This window comes from Ciconia boyciana, chromosome 8, assembly GCF_034638445.1.
Source record: "Ciconia boyciana chromosome 8, ASM3463844v1, whole genome shotgun sequence".
NCBI lineage: Eukaryota > Metazoa > Chordata > Aves > Ciconiiformes > Ciconiidae > Ciconia > Ciconia boyciana.
Genome location: NC_132941.1, coordinates 23,847,973 through 23,862,719, shown reverse-complemented (window position 1 = coordinate 23,862,719; position 14,747 = coordinate 23,847,973). Strand labels below are relative to the sequence as shown.

Here is a 14,747-nt window from a genome sequence, read left to right as displayed (position 1 = left end):
CCTCAGATCCCTGATCAGGACTGAATGCCTCCCACCCTCTGCCAAGCCCCAGTGGGGTTTACCCCGACCCTGTGTGTCGGTGCCAGGTTTTCTCCAAGAGCCAGCAGCCACTCGATTCAAGCAGTGCCACCCCCAGGGGACTCGCACGTCCACAGTTGCCTATGAGATGGCTGGTCCCCTGATGTCCCCTGTTGCTCCCCTAGGGAGGCTGGCAGAGCCCAGCATGGGGGCAGTCCGGCCACTGTACACACAGAGCAGAGGAAAGGAAGGAAACGGATTCGAGAAGAGCTTTATTGGGAGATCCTGGCCATAATAAATAGGGGTTACACTGGGAGATAGTGGTGAGGGGCCAGGGGCTGGAGGCACGCTGTGCTCATGTGGGGGCTGGAGCTGCGACCGCCCTTCCAAGCAGAACATTGCCCTGTGTCCCATCTGCCCCATCTCACTCCTTCCTCCCAGTGGCAAAGCTGGCCCAGGGGTCACTGCCTGCCTCCCCTCTGGTGACTGGGGCAGGGAATAACATGGCAGAAATCGGGACAGGAAGCATTTTGGGAAGTGGTGTGGGGCAGAAGGGGATGGGAGGGCAGAGCTGTGGGTGCGGCGGGGCCTGGCCATCACTGCGCAAGGGCCTGGATGATGTCTTTCACCAGCATGGTGCCGATAACCATCTTCTCGCTGTTGACGGTGAGCTGGGCCGCAGTGCCCTCCCGTCGCTCCAGGGTGATGAGCACCAGGCTCCCACTGGTGACTGTCTTGGCCGCGAACCTGCCCACCGGCAAACACAGGGCTTCAGGGCGAGCTGTCACCCTGTCACCCTCCTGTCCCCCAGGATGCTCCGGTGGGGAGGCGTCTGCCACCCACAGCCACCATCATGTGTGGGTTCATGCAGGCTCCTTGTCCTAAAGGAAGCCCTGAGTGTCCCCGCTGTGATTTGGGTGGGACCGGAGGGGTAACAGTGCCTGCCTGGTCCCGGTGTGGGGGTCCAGCTACCTGTACTCGTTGTCAGCACCACAGGGCACGCGGCCTACGTTGGCGGCCGAGGTCACTTGCTGGACGATGGTGTGGTCACTCTGGCATTTCTCAGGCAGTGTCAGCTTCTCCGTGATCTCGCTCATGCCTGTCAGCTTCCCTGGAGTGGGCAGCAGAGGCACCTGCCCATCTCCGGCCACGCACCCAGCGGCTGTGTCCCTGCCAGACCCTGTTTTGCCATCCCCAAACCAAGCCCTTCCAGCTGCCAGCTCCCTGCGTCTGGGTCCCCCATGACATCCCGAACTGGCTGCCCTGCTTGCTCCTCTCCAGTCCAGCAGAGACGGATTTGGGAAAATCCTTCTTCCACAACCCTTCCCGGGCTCGTCCTCGCATCCCTGCCCGGTGGCAGCAGCCATGTCCCTGGGGACGGGCTCCTCTGGTCACTGGCAGTGATGGGGCCGGGTGCTGCAGGGCACCAAGCTCAGTGCAGACCCCCATCCACGGGGCCAGGGTGGAGACACTGCTGCTCCAGGAGCATGGGGACGCAGGGCCAGGGTGTCCCCATCACTCACCGGACACGGTGCTGAGAGCGCCAGGGGTGGTACGAGCCCTCCACGCTGCACAGGGACCTGGTGGGGCCACGCTGGCACCAGAGTGGTCACCCCAACCCATGGGCCGGCGGGTGCAGGAAGGGGACAAGGGGAGCAGAGCTAGTCTAGGGACTGGCCCAGCAGCCACTTACCCTCGCCTGGCCGTGCGAGGTGCTCTAGGGCCACGGCGAGGGCAGCAGAGGGGACAAAATGGGGGGTGAGCATCAGCGCTGGGGTGGTGGGTGCCCATGCGCCACCCTGTCCCTGTCCCCTTCCCCGTCCCCCACTCACCCTGCTCCTTCTTGAACTCGTTCTCACTCATGAAGACGGGGGCCATGAGCTCCCCCACGGGCGGCTGGATGGACACGTAGAAGTGGCGCGTCTGGGTGCTGGGGAGACAGGTGGGTGAGGGGGGCCCATGCTCAGAATATCCCCACCCAGGTCCCACTTCCCATCCCTGCCCTGGGCAGGCGGCAGCTGGAGGGAAACTGAGGCACAAAAGGTCTCGGGAATAGGGGGAACCTGTCAGGCTGGACTTGGGGCTGCTGCCGCCTCCTTGTCCCCTGCAGGGACCCTGGTGCTTGTCCTGCTGTCCCCTGACCACCCCATGCCCATCCCGGTGTCCCCCCTCCCATGGAAGGACCTTGGTGCCCATCCTGCTGTCCCCTATCCCCCAGAGGGACCATGTCCCACTGTCCCCTGGTGCCTCTTCCTGCTGTCCTCCACCCCCTGGTAGGATGTTGGTGCCTGTCCAGCTGTCCCCAATGCCCAGGAGCACCCCATACCCTGTCCTTCTGTCCCCTGAGGCCCCCCATGCCCTGTCCTGCTATCCCCCGTCCCCTGGGGTACCCCATGTCCTGTCTGGCTGTCACCTGTCCCCTGCTGCTCCAAGACCCCTGGTCGGATGTTGGTGCCCATCCCACTTTTGCCATCCCCTGGAGCACCTGTGTCCTGCCCCGCTGTCCCCCATCCCTGGAGCACTCCACGCTGTCCCCATTGCCTGAGACACCTGCCCTGTCCTGCTCAGCGCCGGGTGCTCACCGCAGCTGGAAGTTGGCTGCCTGGGTAGAGTCGCAGAAGTCAATGCCCATCACCACGCTGGCTGTGTCCCCGGGTGCCAGGCACTCTGAAAGCATAGGGCTGCCACTGCGTCCCATGTCCCCTCCACCAGCCAACCCCTGTCCCTGTCCCTCTCCCTGCCCCTCTCCCCCTCTCCCCCCCCACCCCCCCGCCGTGCCATACCGATCTCAGGGAACTCCTGGATCCGCATGCCGGAGAGCGGCTTGGGCTCGCTAACCCGCAGGCTCTTCACCTCAGCATCAGTGTTGTTGGAGATCTGGATCTGGACAGCCACCATGTGGGGGTCCCCTGGGAAGGGCTGGCGGCTGAAGCAGTACTCGACTGAGAGCCCCTCGCCTGCCATGCGGTGCAGCAGCTCGTAGGTCCTCACCGTGCCGAATGCTGGGCTCAGCAGCTGCGAGGGACCAAGGGACTAGCGTGAGCCGCTGACCCCTTCTCTGTGGCCCCCGTGGGTGGCAGGGGTCCCAGGAACCCGCCGGGAAGGACACTGGGGACACTTACGGCAGGTGCCAGGGAGGTGTCGGTGAGCGTGAGGCCCTCCAGGTCCGTCACTAGGCTGGTGGAGACGATGCTGCTGGAGGGGACGGGCTGGGGAGGAGCGAGGGTGACTGCAGGGTGTGGTGGTGTGGGGGGAGGAAAGGGTTAACAGAGCTCTGATGAGCCACAGCCCCATGGGGACAACCCCAGTGGCATAGCCGCATGGGACAGCCACATGGAGACAGCCCCAGTGGCACAGCCCGTGGGGACAGCCACATGGGGACAGCCCTGTAGGCACAACCCCACGGGCACAGCCATGTGTCCCACAGCCATCCTCTGGGGACAAGGACTGCTCACCCCACTGGTCCCCGTCCCAGCTCAGCAGCCCCCAAAGGACCTGTGGGACCCTGACCCCACTGGGGTGGGTGCCCGTGCCTCAGTTTCCCCAGTGCCACTGCGACGGCCATCCCGTGTGCCCAAGCCAGCCACTCACAGTCATCCAGGTCGAGCAGGGAGATCTCCTTGGGCCCGGCCCTGCTGCTGGGGGGCTGCAAAGGGGCAGAGAGATGGGGGGTATGTGAATGGGGGATCTGGGGGTCCCTGCGCTGCCCCCCAGCCCAGGCCAGCCCTCACCATCTTCCTCCACTTGGCCTCCACCTCGGAGCCTGAGTCAGAGCCCGAGGAGCTGCTCTCGGAGGTGCTGGCCTCCTCCGATGAGGTCTCGGCGCAGCTCTTCTTCCCCTGCAACGCCTTCTTCTTGGCCTTCTTCACCCCCTCCTCCTCCTCCTCTTCCTCACTGGGGCTGCAGGGAGAGCCCAGGTCAGGGGGGGCCAGGGTGGGGTTCAGCCAGGGGCACACCACTTACCCAGACAGTACCTGCCCGTGCTCCCCGGGGCTGCCTTCCGGGAGCCTTCCTTCTTTCTCTTTGTTCTCTTCTCCTCCTCCTCCTTGTCCTCCGACTGCTCCTCACTGCCTTCTTCCTCCTCTTCCTCCTCCTCCTCGCTGCCAGAGCTGGAGCTGCCTGAGCTGCTGCTGCTGCCACTCTCCTTGCTGACAGACTCGGGCTCTGCGGGGGGCACAGCTCAGCCCTGCTGCTGCATCCCCCCACGCCCCCACAGCTCCCTGCTGTGTCCCACTGCATCCCTCCATCCTCCCACTGCATCACACTGCATCTCCACACCTGCTGCGTCCCCATCGCATCCTCCCACTGCATCTCTGCATCCCTGTGTCCTTCTGCTGCATCCCTGTACCACCCCACTGCATCTCTGGGCCCTCCTACTGAATCTCCACTGCATCCCCATATCCTCCCGCTGCCTCCCTCTGCATCCTGCTGCATCCCTGCATCCTCCCACTGCATCCCTGCATCCTCCTGCTACATCCCCACATCCTCCCACTGCATCCTGCTGCATCTCCACATCCTCCCACTGCATCCCACCGTATCCCTGCATTCCTCCACTGCATCCCCACATCTTCCCACTGCATCCCCACAACCCCCCACCACATCCCTGCTTCCCCCCACTTTGTCCCTGCATCCCCCAGCCACACCCCTCCATGTCCCCTGCCACGTCCTTACCACGATGGGATGTCCCCACTGCAACGTCCCCTGCCAGATGCCCCACCATTGTGGCAACTGCCTGATGCCTCACTGCAGTGGTCCCTGCCTCATGCCCCACCATAGTGTCCCTTTCCTGATGCCCCATCATGGTGGCTCCTGCCCCATGCCCCACCATGGTGGCACCTGCCTGATGTCCCTGCCACAGTGATCCCTGCATGATGCCCCACCACAGTGGCCCCTACCCCATGCTGTGCCGTGCCACCAGGTCCTTACCGCTGTCTGCTGACTCTGTGGGCCCTGACTCTCCCTCTGAGTCAGAGTAGAAAGGTTTCTCCACCTTCTCCTTCCTCTTCTCCCGGCTGGTGCACTTGGTCCACTCAGGAACCTGCTGGCACAGGGTTGGTGGAGCAGGGCCATCACCCATAGATGGGGGGCCCAAACAGCACCCCTTGCCTCCCTTCTGTCCCCAGGTGGGTTTGTGGGCACCAGAGAGGGGACATGGGGAAGCTGAGCAGCACCTGGGCACCTTCTGGGGCTCTCCCAAGACCTCGAGACAATGCCCCCACCTTGGCCCCCCTATGCAGCCCTGCACTCTGGGGTGCTCCACGCACCTCCACGTTCCTCACAGATGGGTCGGGGGCCTCATCCGGCCAGTCAGGCAGCTCCTGGTAGCCCACAGCCTTGGCATTGAGCAGGTGGGACAGGGAGCCCAGCTGGAAATGGTCCCGATCTAAAGCGGGGTGAGAAGTGGCAGCAGCTCGGGGACAGCCATGCAGCACTGTGGTGACAGCTGGCCCCGTGTCCCCATGCCCTGTGACCAGGGCTGGGTACCTTTGAAGGAGGACTCCAAGATGGGAGCAGGTTTTTGGGCCAGGAAGAGCTTCTTGGCGTACTTGTTGAGGGCCCCACTCTTCTCGGTGGGCACGATGAGCTGGCGGATGAAGCGAGCCCGGTCACGGATGTCATAATTCTGGTCGTACTTGGCCAAGTTGAGGACGTACTGGGTCAGCAGCTTGCTCTGCACCAGAGGACATGCTCAAGACCAGCATCTCCCTCCCCAGTGGGGAAACTGAGGCACACTGTTGGGCCATGTCTCTGGTACCTGCTTGGAGTTGGTCAGGTAGAGCTTAGCCGCCAGGTTGATGACCTGCAACTTGACAATGTCCTCCTCATTGGTGAAAGACTTGGCCATCTTGCGCAGCACATCGGGTGCAATCTTGGGCACGTGCTCACAGTACTCGCCGATGAGCCACAAGATGCTGGCCCGTGCCATGGGCACCTGCAAAATGCCCCCAGGCAAGTAGCACCACTGCCACTCCCCCAGTCCTGTGGGCCACGCAACACCCCAACCCACCTGGATGTTGTCAGTGAGCTTGGCCATGTGCTTGATGATCTCACTGTGTTGGGCTGGCTGCATCTGCAGCAGCTTTTTGATGACCACCACGGATTCAGCCACCACCAGCTCTGCGGGCAGAGACCCGGCCTCAGTGGGGTCCTGCCCCGAGAGCGCTGGAGCACCCATTTCACCCCCACCACATGCACTCACCATCCCGGTTGGAGAGGAGCTGGACCAGGCCATTGAGGCAGGTGTCCCGCACCTTCCCGATGTTGGTGGCACAGCGCCCGATAGCTTGGATGGTGGCCGCCACGAAGTCCTTGTCCATGCTGCGGATGTAGGTCTGTGCAGGAATGGGGAGGGGACACACAGGACATGTCACCCACATACCAGTGCCGGGCATCCCCCCATGTGGTCGTCACATGTTGGGGCTCTTTGGAACCACCCATGGGGTTGGCATGGCCTCAGCCCACTCCTCTTGGTGGGGCTCTCCCTCCGTCCCCTCCACGGTGGTGTTCTGGCACCCAGAGCCATGCCAAGGTGGCACCCCAGTGGCCTCAGTAGGGCCATGGCATACCTGGAACTCCCGCAGGATGGTGGAGATGTTGGTCTCGTTGGCCAGGTTGGTGAGGACCTCCAGCTGTGGGAAAGAGGAAGAGATGGGCATGGTGCCAGGGCACGGGATCCTTGCTGTCCTCCTATCCCCAGGGCATGGAGGACAGCTGGGCCCCATGGAAGGGGTCCATAAAGCTCCAAAGCCATCAGTGATGGGTTTTGCTGGGTGTTTCCAGCTCACCTTGAGGATCTTGATCTGCGTGGGGTCCGTGGAGCGGATGTAGAAGCTCTTCAGGTAGGGCTCAAACATCCCCTGCATGCAGAGCCAGCAGCGTTAGTGCCATCCCTGTCCCCCCCTCGCTGAGGCCACCCACAGGCAGCTGGCCCTGGTGATCTTGCCGGCTAGCCCTCATTCCACTCCAGACTCAACAGGGAAAACTCCCACACCAAGTCCGAGACTCACCCGCCGTTTGATGGACATGGTGGCCACATTCTGCAGCACGACATACTGCACCTCACTGTGGGAACAAAGAGGGGACCACCATCAGTGGGTCAGGGCCAGACTGCCCCAGCAAGTCCATGTGAAGACAGGGCTGGAGCCACCACGAGGCTGGTGCCACCACGATGCTGCCACTTCATGTGTGGACTGGGCCGGGCCAAAAAGCCCTCTTTTTTGGCAATTTGCCTCAACCTGACATCCCTGCGGGGATGGGCTTTTTGGGGGTCTCTCCCAGGGTCTTGAGGCTCCCTATGGGTCCCACCAACTGGGGTGGCAGGGTAGGGGACCACCGCAACCCACGTACCACAGACCTGTGACTCCGCAGGAGCCGCACCAGCGCCTTGGCGATGACACCAACCTCCGCCTTGGGTGCCAGGTGGAAGTAGAGCTGTGCCACGGCCATCACCACCTGCGGGGACACACCTGAGCGTCACCTAGTGGACACAGGGACACCCCGAGGGATGGCTGTGTCCCCCAGAGTCCCACCTGGCAGCACCTGGAGGAAGCCTGACCCTGGGGACACCCATCCCTGGGTGTCTCTCAAGCACCCCAGTGGCTCCTTGGCCAGTGGGGACATCATGAGCTCAGGCTGCTGGACACCACTGGTGGCCTCGGGATGGTGGAGGGCTGGAGTGGGGGGCTCACCGCAGCATTGCGGCTCTGTAGCAGGGGCTTGGTGTTGCGCAGGAGCAGGCGGTGGTCGGGGTCCATAATGTAGGGCTTGCGCTTGGCCAACGAGGCCGCCTCTGCCTTGGCGTCCTTGGCGTCCTCCTCCTCGGAGCCGTAGAAAGCCTTCTCGACGCTCTCCTCCAGCAGGGACTCCTGCTGGTAGGTGGGATGCCTTGCACCCCCCCAACAGCACCCTCCTTCACCCCACCTCCCCAAGGGCTCCCAGGGTACCCCGAGGCTCCTGGGGCACCCCAAGGCTCCCGCACTCACGTTCTGGTTGGGGCTGAGGAACTGGGTGCGCGCATAGCGGGTCAGCATGTTGATGATGACCACCTGTCCCCACTCCTCCACGTCGATGAGCAGGTTGCAGAGCTTGCGGTAGTTCTTGTGGATGAGGTCAATGCGCTCTGGGCAGACTTCCTCGAATGCCATCACCACGCTGCCGGCCACCAGCTGGGGAGGGACACCCCAGGGTGACTCACCAATGTGGTGGCATCTACATCATGATGCTGGCTTGATGGGGATGGTGGCATCCCTGTGAGGATGCCGGTTTGGTGGGGATGGTGGCATCCCCATGGGGATGCCAGCTCAGCAGGGATGGCTGCATCCCTGCAAGGATGCTGGATCAGGGGGCATGGCAGCATCCACGTGAGGATGCTGACTTGGAGGTGACGGTGGCATCTCTGTGAGGATGCTGGTTTGGTGGGGATAGTGGCTTCCTCATGGGGATGTTGGCTCAGTGGAGATGGTGGCATCCCCACGAGGATGTTGGCCCGTTGGGGACAGCAGCATCCCCACAAGGATGCCAGCTCTGCAGGGATGGCTGCATTCCTGCAACAATGCCAGTTTGGTGGAGATGTCTGCATCCCTGTGATGATGCTGGATCAGTGGGGATGGTGGCATCCCTATGAGGATGCTGGCTTGGTGGGGACAGTGACATCCCCACAAAGATGTTGGCTCTGGGGATGGCTTTATCCCATCATGGATATTGGACCAGTGGGGACGATGGCATCTCCATAAGGATGCCAGCCCTGCGGGGATGGCTGCATCGCCACGAGGATGCCATATCAGTGGGGATGGTAGCATCCCCATGAGGATGTTGGCTCAGTGGGGACAGCAGTATCACTGCAAGGATCCCTGCTCTGCATGGATGGCTGCATCCCCACAAGGACACCAATTTGGTGGGGACATCTGCCTCCCCACGAGGACGCCAGGTCAGCAGGGATGGTGATGTCCCCAGATTTAGGGGCAGGGGAGACACGGTGTCCCGCTCACCGTGGTCTTGTCTGCCAGCAGCTTCTCGATTACTTCGATCAGCTGGTCCTTCTGGTCTGAGTCGAGGCTGCGAGGGAAGAGCAGGGCAGGTGCAGCCGGACCAAACTCCCCCCCATCCCTGCCTGTCCCTGCCTGCAATAAGCAGCTGAGACCCCAGCACTGGACCCTTATTGGTTCCCCCAGAATTTAGCAGCCAACCCCCTGTTACCTGTACAGCTTGGGAATGGCATGGGCGGCTGTCTTGCGCACGTATGGGGACATGTCCGAGGCAGCTTCCTTGATGGCCAACATCATGATGGGCACAATGATGGGCACGCGGATGCTGGACAGGACCCGCAGGGCGCTGGCACGGATCAGCTGGTTTGGGTCCTGTGGGGACATGCGGGGGGCTGCAGTGCAGCCATGGGGGACTTGCTGCCCCCCCAGACCCTCCTCCAAGTCCCCAAACCAGCCCACCTTGAGTCCTCGCTGGAAGGTGGAGATGGAGAGCAGGGCCAGATCCTGCTGCTCCTCTGCATAGCGCACCAGGTAGACGTACACCAGCTTCTTCACCTGTGGGGTGAAGGTGGTGGGGCCACCTCAGAGCCCCCCAAAACCCAGCCCATCCCCAAAAGCCTCCTGCAGGGGAGGCACCAGGCCCTGAGGACACCCATGGATGCCACCAGGGCCACCCAAGACCTTCCTCACCTCGATGTTCTTGCAGGCGACATTTTTCACCACAGCTGGGAAGAGGTCGGAGGCATTTTTACCCCGGGCAATCATCTAAGGGGGTAAAGGAGCAGTGTGACACCGGGTGGCTGGCATGGCATGGCACGACACGGCTCAGCACGGCACAGCTTGGCACTAGCAGTGGTCCCCGCCAGTGGCCACAACACCCACCGCCACGATCCTCTTCATGGCCTCCAGCTTGAGCGAATCCTTGTTGCTATCGAGCATCTCCTTGAGGTCATCATGCCTGCACCGTGAAAAAAAAATCCCATTTTCCATTTTTAGCCATTTTTAACCATTTTTAGTCTTTTTTTTGCTCCCAGCCTGCTATCAGGCTGGCAACCCAACCCTTTGCCGTGCAATATTTATGGAGACAGGAGTTGGGTTACAGCCAGCTGAAAGAGGAGCCGGAGGGACTGGCACGGCGCTGACACCCAGCTCTGTCCCCATCCTGGGCGCTGGGATGAGGACCTCATCCCAGCCTGGCTGTGGTTGTCATCCTAGGATGTCCTCAGATCGCTTCCCAGGGAGCAGATGCCCATCACTGGCTCCATCCCAGCCACCAGCCCAGCTTGGCTGAGTGTCCCTTGTCCCCTCCTGGGCATGGTGACATGGATGCACTGGTGTGCCCCAATGCAGAGAGGTGTGCCCCGATGCAGAAGAGCCCTTCCCTGTTCCCCTCCCTGGGCTGGGAAAATGCCACCACTGTCCCCTTTTATAAGTCTGGTTGTCACTACTGTCCCCTCTTCTAAGGGATATCCATCCCCATGGAACTGGGAGGGACCTGCAAGGCTGCATCCAGCCACAGCAGCTTGGGGTGGCACCCATGGGACAATGCTTGGCGAGAGCCACCGTCGCTGGAGGGTCCTGGGGGGCTCCTTGGGGGGGTCTTACCACGGTGGTGGCCCAGTGCTGGTGGCCACCACGGGCTCGGGGCTGGCGAGTGGCTGCAGCTCATCAGCTCGCAGGGCGCTGTAGCAGGCGGGTTGTCCAGCCCTAGTGGCCAGCACTAGGCTCATCACCTCCTCGGCCATGTTCACTGCTCAGTGGTGGTTTTGGCCACCTGGCTGGCCCCGCCGGTAGCTGCCGCAGCAGCTTCTGCACCAGCGGCAGGGACAGCATGGCTTTGGCTGGGGGTGGTGGCCCTGGGGATGGTGGCAGGGCTGTGGCCCCGCTCTTCCTCCCAGCACTGCCGGCTGAAACCTGATGCTGTTGTTGGGGTTGGGTTGCAGCTGCGATTGCGACGCACTTCCTGGTGGACGAGGCCATCCTGGGGTGTCATGTCCCAAGTGACACCCGTCATGCAGCTGGGGCTTGAAGACATTGCAGGGAGCTCCTTCCCTGGGTGCTTTGAGTGGCTCAGTCCTGGCCAGGGACACCCACCTGGGTGGTGCAGTGGCATGATGGGACACACCTGTGGGTGTCCCACCTGGGTAATGGGGTGGCACTTGGGGGGCATTTCTCTTGCCCTATGTGCCATGTACGGCTCATAGAGACAGTGACAGATCTGGTGTGGCCACAAAGGGACAGGCTCCAGGGAAGGGCAGCGTGCAGGTGATGGGGACAGTGCCTGGGGGTCAGGGATGCGGAGGACACTGCCAGACTGGGGGACACTGCCAGCAGGTCAGGCATCGGGGGACACTGCCAGACTGGGGGACACTGCCAGGGGGTCAGAGATGGGGGGACCTGGCCAGACTGGGGGACACAGCCAGAGTGGTTAGGGCTGAGGGACGCTGCCAGACTGGGGAACAGTGCCACTGGGGTCGGGTGAGGGGACACTGCCAGATGGGGGGACACTGATGGCAGGTCAGGGCTGGAAGCACACTGCCAGACTGGGGGACACTGACAGTGGGGGTCAAAGTCAGGGGACACTGCCAGACTTGGGGATAGTGGAACACTGCCAGGGGCTCATGGAAGGGGGACACACTGTGAGATGGGGACACTGCGAGATGGGGACACTGCCAGCAGGTCATGGATGGGGGACACTGCCAGACTAGGGGACACTGCCAGGGGGTCAGGGAGGGGGAACATCGCCAGATGGGGAGACACTGCCAGCCTGGGGCACTGCCAGCAGGGCAGGGATGAGGGGACACATCCAGCTTGGGGGACCCTGCCAGCAGGTCTGGACTGGGGTGTCACTGCCAGATAGGGGAACACTATCAGGCAGTAATGGATGGGGAGTACACTGCCAGACTGGGGGACACTGCCAGAGGGGCAGGGACGGGAGGGGACACTGCCAGACTGGGTGACACTGCCTATGGCTCAGGGTTGGGGGACACTGTCATACTGGGGGACACAGCCAGGGGTAGGGAGCGTGACACTGCCAGACAGGGGTACACTGCCAGGGCATCAGGGAGGAGGGGACACTGCAAGAGTGGGGGACACTGCCAAGGGGTCAGGGCTGGGGGACACTGTCAGAGTAGGGGACAATGCCAGGGGCTCAGGGAAGGGGGAGACACTGTGAGATGGGGACACTGCCAGTGGGTCACAAATGGGGGACACATCCAGAGTGGGGGACACTGCCAGTAGGGCAGGGCTGGGGGTACACTGCCAGAGTGGGGGACACTGCCAGGGGATCAGGGAGGGGGGACACTGCCAGACCAGAGGACACTGTTATCAAGTCAGGGAGGGGGGACACATCCAGATGGGGGAACACTGCCAGGGGGTCAGGGATGAGGGACACTGCCAGACTGGGGGTTGGGGGGACACATCCAGAGTGGGGGACACTGCCAGTAGGTCAGGGCTGGGGGGACACTGCCAGACAGGGGGACAGTGCTGCGGCATTAGGGAGGGGTCCAGGGATGGGAGACACTGCCTGAATGGAGAACACCGTCAGCGAGTCAGGGAGGGGAGACACTGCTAGCAGGTCAGGGTGGTGGACACATCCAGAGTGGGGGACACTGCCAGGGCTGGGGGGACAAAGGGACTCCCACGTTCCCGCAGCTCCGGGGACCCCCCCACCTTCCTCTGCGTCCCTGTCCCACCCCCAGCAGCCTGCCTCACACAGTGGTGACATTTCTCAGCCCCTCCCGCCCCCGCGCTGGGGACCTCGGAGGGGGGGTGCTGTCACCCGGGGACCCCTGTGAGAGCTGCGGGAGCCAGCAGAGCCTGGGGGGCACCGTGCCCAGGGTGCTTCCAGCCCCAGGGTGGGGGGTGCAGTGGGGGGTCCCCGCGCACCGCCCCCGCCACACCGTCTCCAAAACCCCCTGGTTTTCCCCCGAAACCCTCCCCGGCCTTTGCAACCTGCAGTGGCGCCGGCGTTACCGCGTCCCCTGTCCCCATCCTCATCCTCATCCCCGTCCCCACCCCGGGGACCGTGGCCAGCCCCCCGTCGAGTCCCACGTCCCCAGCGGGGATGGCGGCCAAGGTCTGCGATGGCGGCCACCCGGCCAGGCTCGGCCTGTCCCCCGCGGCGTCCCCACCTCTTGTAGTCGGAGGAGAAGATGCCGCCGCTGGCGGGGTCGTGGCCGTACTCGGGCTCCCCCAGGCTGGAGGAGCCCCCCTTCTCCTCCCCGTAGGCCGGGCTGGCCGCCATGGCGGCGGGATGCGGTCGGGATGCGGCCGGTTGGGATGCCGGGACTGATGTCAGCGTCATGCGGGGACGAGGCCCGCCCTAACGCTCCCCACGCTCCCCACCCTCCAGGGATGCTCGGTTTCAGGGCGGCATCGCCCAGGCGGCTCGACCCCTCCCTGAACCGGGGGCGGGGCTTTGCACCCCCAAAAGGGGTCCCCAGCCCCGTACCCTCACACACCCGCACAGGCTTGGGTGCTAGTCAGCGGTAAAATGGGCGTAATCTGGGACATTATTAGTAGTAGTGTTTGGGATGTGACTATATAGTATCTATCATATAGCTCATATAGCATACATCATGATAGATTGTATAATTATACGTATTTACATTGTATTATATTATATAATCATATCACATTATATAATATATTATCACATATTATATTGCATTATATTATATTATTTCATACATAATACATTAGATAGTATACATTATTACCAGAATTATATACTATATATTATATGCTACATATTATATACTATATACCATATATTACATGTTACATATTACATTACATTATATTATATGGTATTACTGAGTATATGAATTCTATTATATCTATTCTATATTCTATCATACTATATTATACATAGTCCATAATCCATTCTACATTCTACATTGTTATGTTATGTTATATGTTATGTTATGTGTTATATATGTAATTTATTGTACTACATTATATTGCAGACTATATTAATTCTATTCCATTCTATTCTATATTCTATATTCTACATTCTATATTCTCTATTCTCTATTCTATCATATTACATTATATATTGTTATACATTATATAGTATATTATATATGATGTATGATGTATGATATATATGATATATATGATATGTATTGTATTAGAGTATATGATTTATTCTTAGTATTGTTATTATTATTATTATTATTATTATTATTATTATTATTATTATTATTATTATTATTATTATTATTAAACTATTGATATAGGCAGATATTTAAGTTCTTCTTCTTCTTCTTCTTCTTCTTCTTCTTCTTCTTAGCTAACAAGCCCAGAGAGGCTGGTTGCCAGCCAGGCAGCTCTCTCACCCCATCACGCAGGAGTGAGCCAGTGAGGGAAAATGGGCACATTTCAGGTAGCAAAATTTAATAAAGCATCTAATTAATGCACAGCAATTAAGCTCCAGCAAGAGGAAAGCAACCCCTGGCCCCCTGCCCTTCCTGCCCTGTGCAGATGGGTCCCCCGCCAGCGCTGGCAGCTGGAGTCCAGCCCTCCTGGGGACCCCAGCCCCCTTTGGAGACCCCCAGCCCTGTTTGGGGACCCCGCAGGGATCCCAAGGACCCCAGCCCTGTTTGGGGACTCCAGGCTCTCGGGGTATCCTCCTTTCCAGAGACCCCACAGTGCTCCTGGGGATCCTGGCCCTGCTTGGGACCCAGACCTCCTTGGTGACCCCACAGCTCTCCTGGAGTTCCCGTGTTTGGGGAACCAGCC

At 60.8% G+C, this 14,747-nt stretch overlaps 1 protein-coding gene across 7 annotated transcripts; it reads right to left on the bottom strand.

The window, feature by feature from the left end:
* Positions 1-264: 264 nt before the first annotated feature.
* Positions 265-13,307, bottom strand: AP3B2 (adaptor related protein complex 3 subunit beta 2). 7 transcript variants are annotated; one of them, XM_072871011.1, is made up of 27 exons: positions 13,136-13,306; positions 9,885-9,960; positions 9,693-9,767; positions 9,462-9,557; positions 9,214-9,374; positions 9,006-9,072; positions 8,001-8,183; positions 7,707-7,886; positions 7,373-7,470; positions 7,026-7,080; positions 6,804-6,875; positions 6,585-6,647; positions 6,218-6,350; positions 6,026-6,135; positions 5,774-5,950; positions 5,503-5,650; positions 5,283-5,401; positions 4,945-5,056; positions 3,993-4,182; positions 3,750-3,918; positions 3,610-3,664; positions 3,141-3,247; positions 2,802-3,033; positions 2,601-2,685; positions 1,851-1,948; positions 991-1,129; positions 265-765 (listed from the first exon to the last, which is right to left on the bottom strand). In XM_072871011.1, exons 1-27 carry the CDS (start codon positions 13,246-13,248, stop codon positions 615-617), a joined length of 3,264 nt encoding a protein of 1,087 aa, XP_072727112.1. In that variant the 5' UTR covers positions 13,249-13,306; the 3' UTR covers positions 265-614. The 7 variants fall into 7 exon arrangements, with proteins under 7 accessions (XP_072727112.1, XP_072727113.1, XP_072727114.1 ...); XM_072871012.1 differs by having other exon boundaries at positions 5,503-5,689; positions 5,774-5,824; XM_072871013.1 differs by having other exon boundaries at positions 5,503-5,689; positions 5,774-5,818.
* Between the last annotated feature and the right edge of the window lie 1,440 nt (positions 13,308-14,747).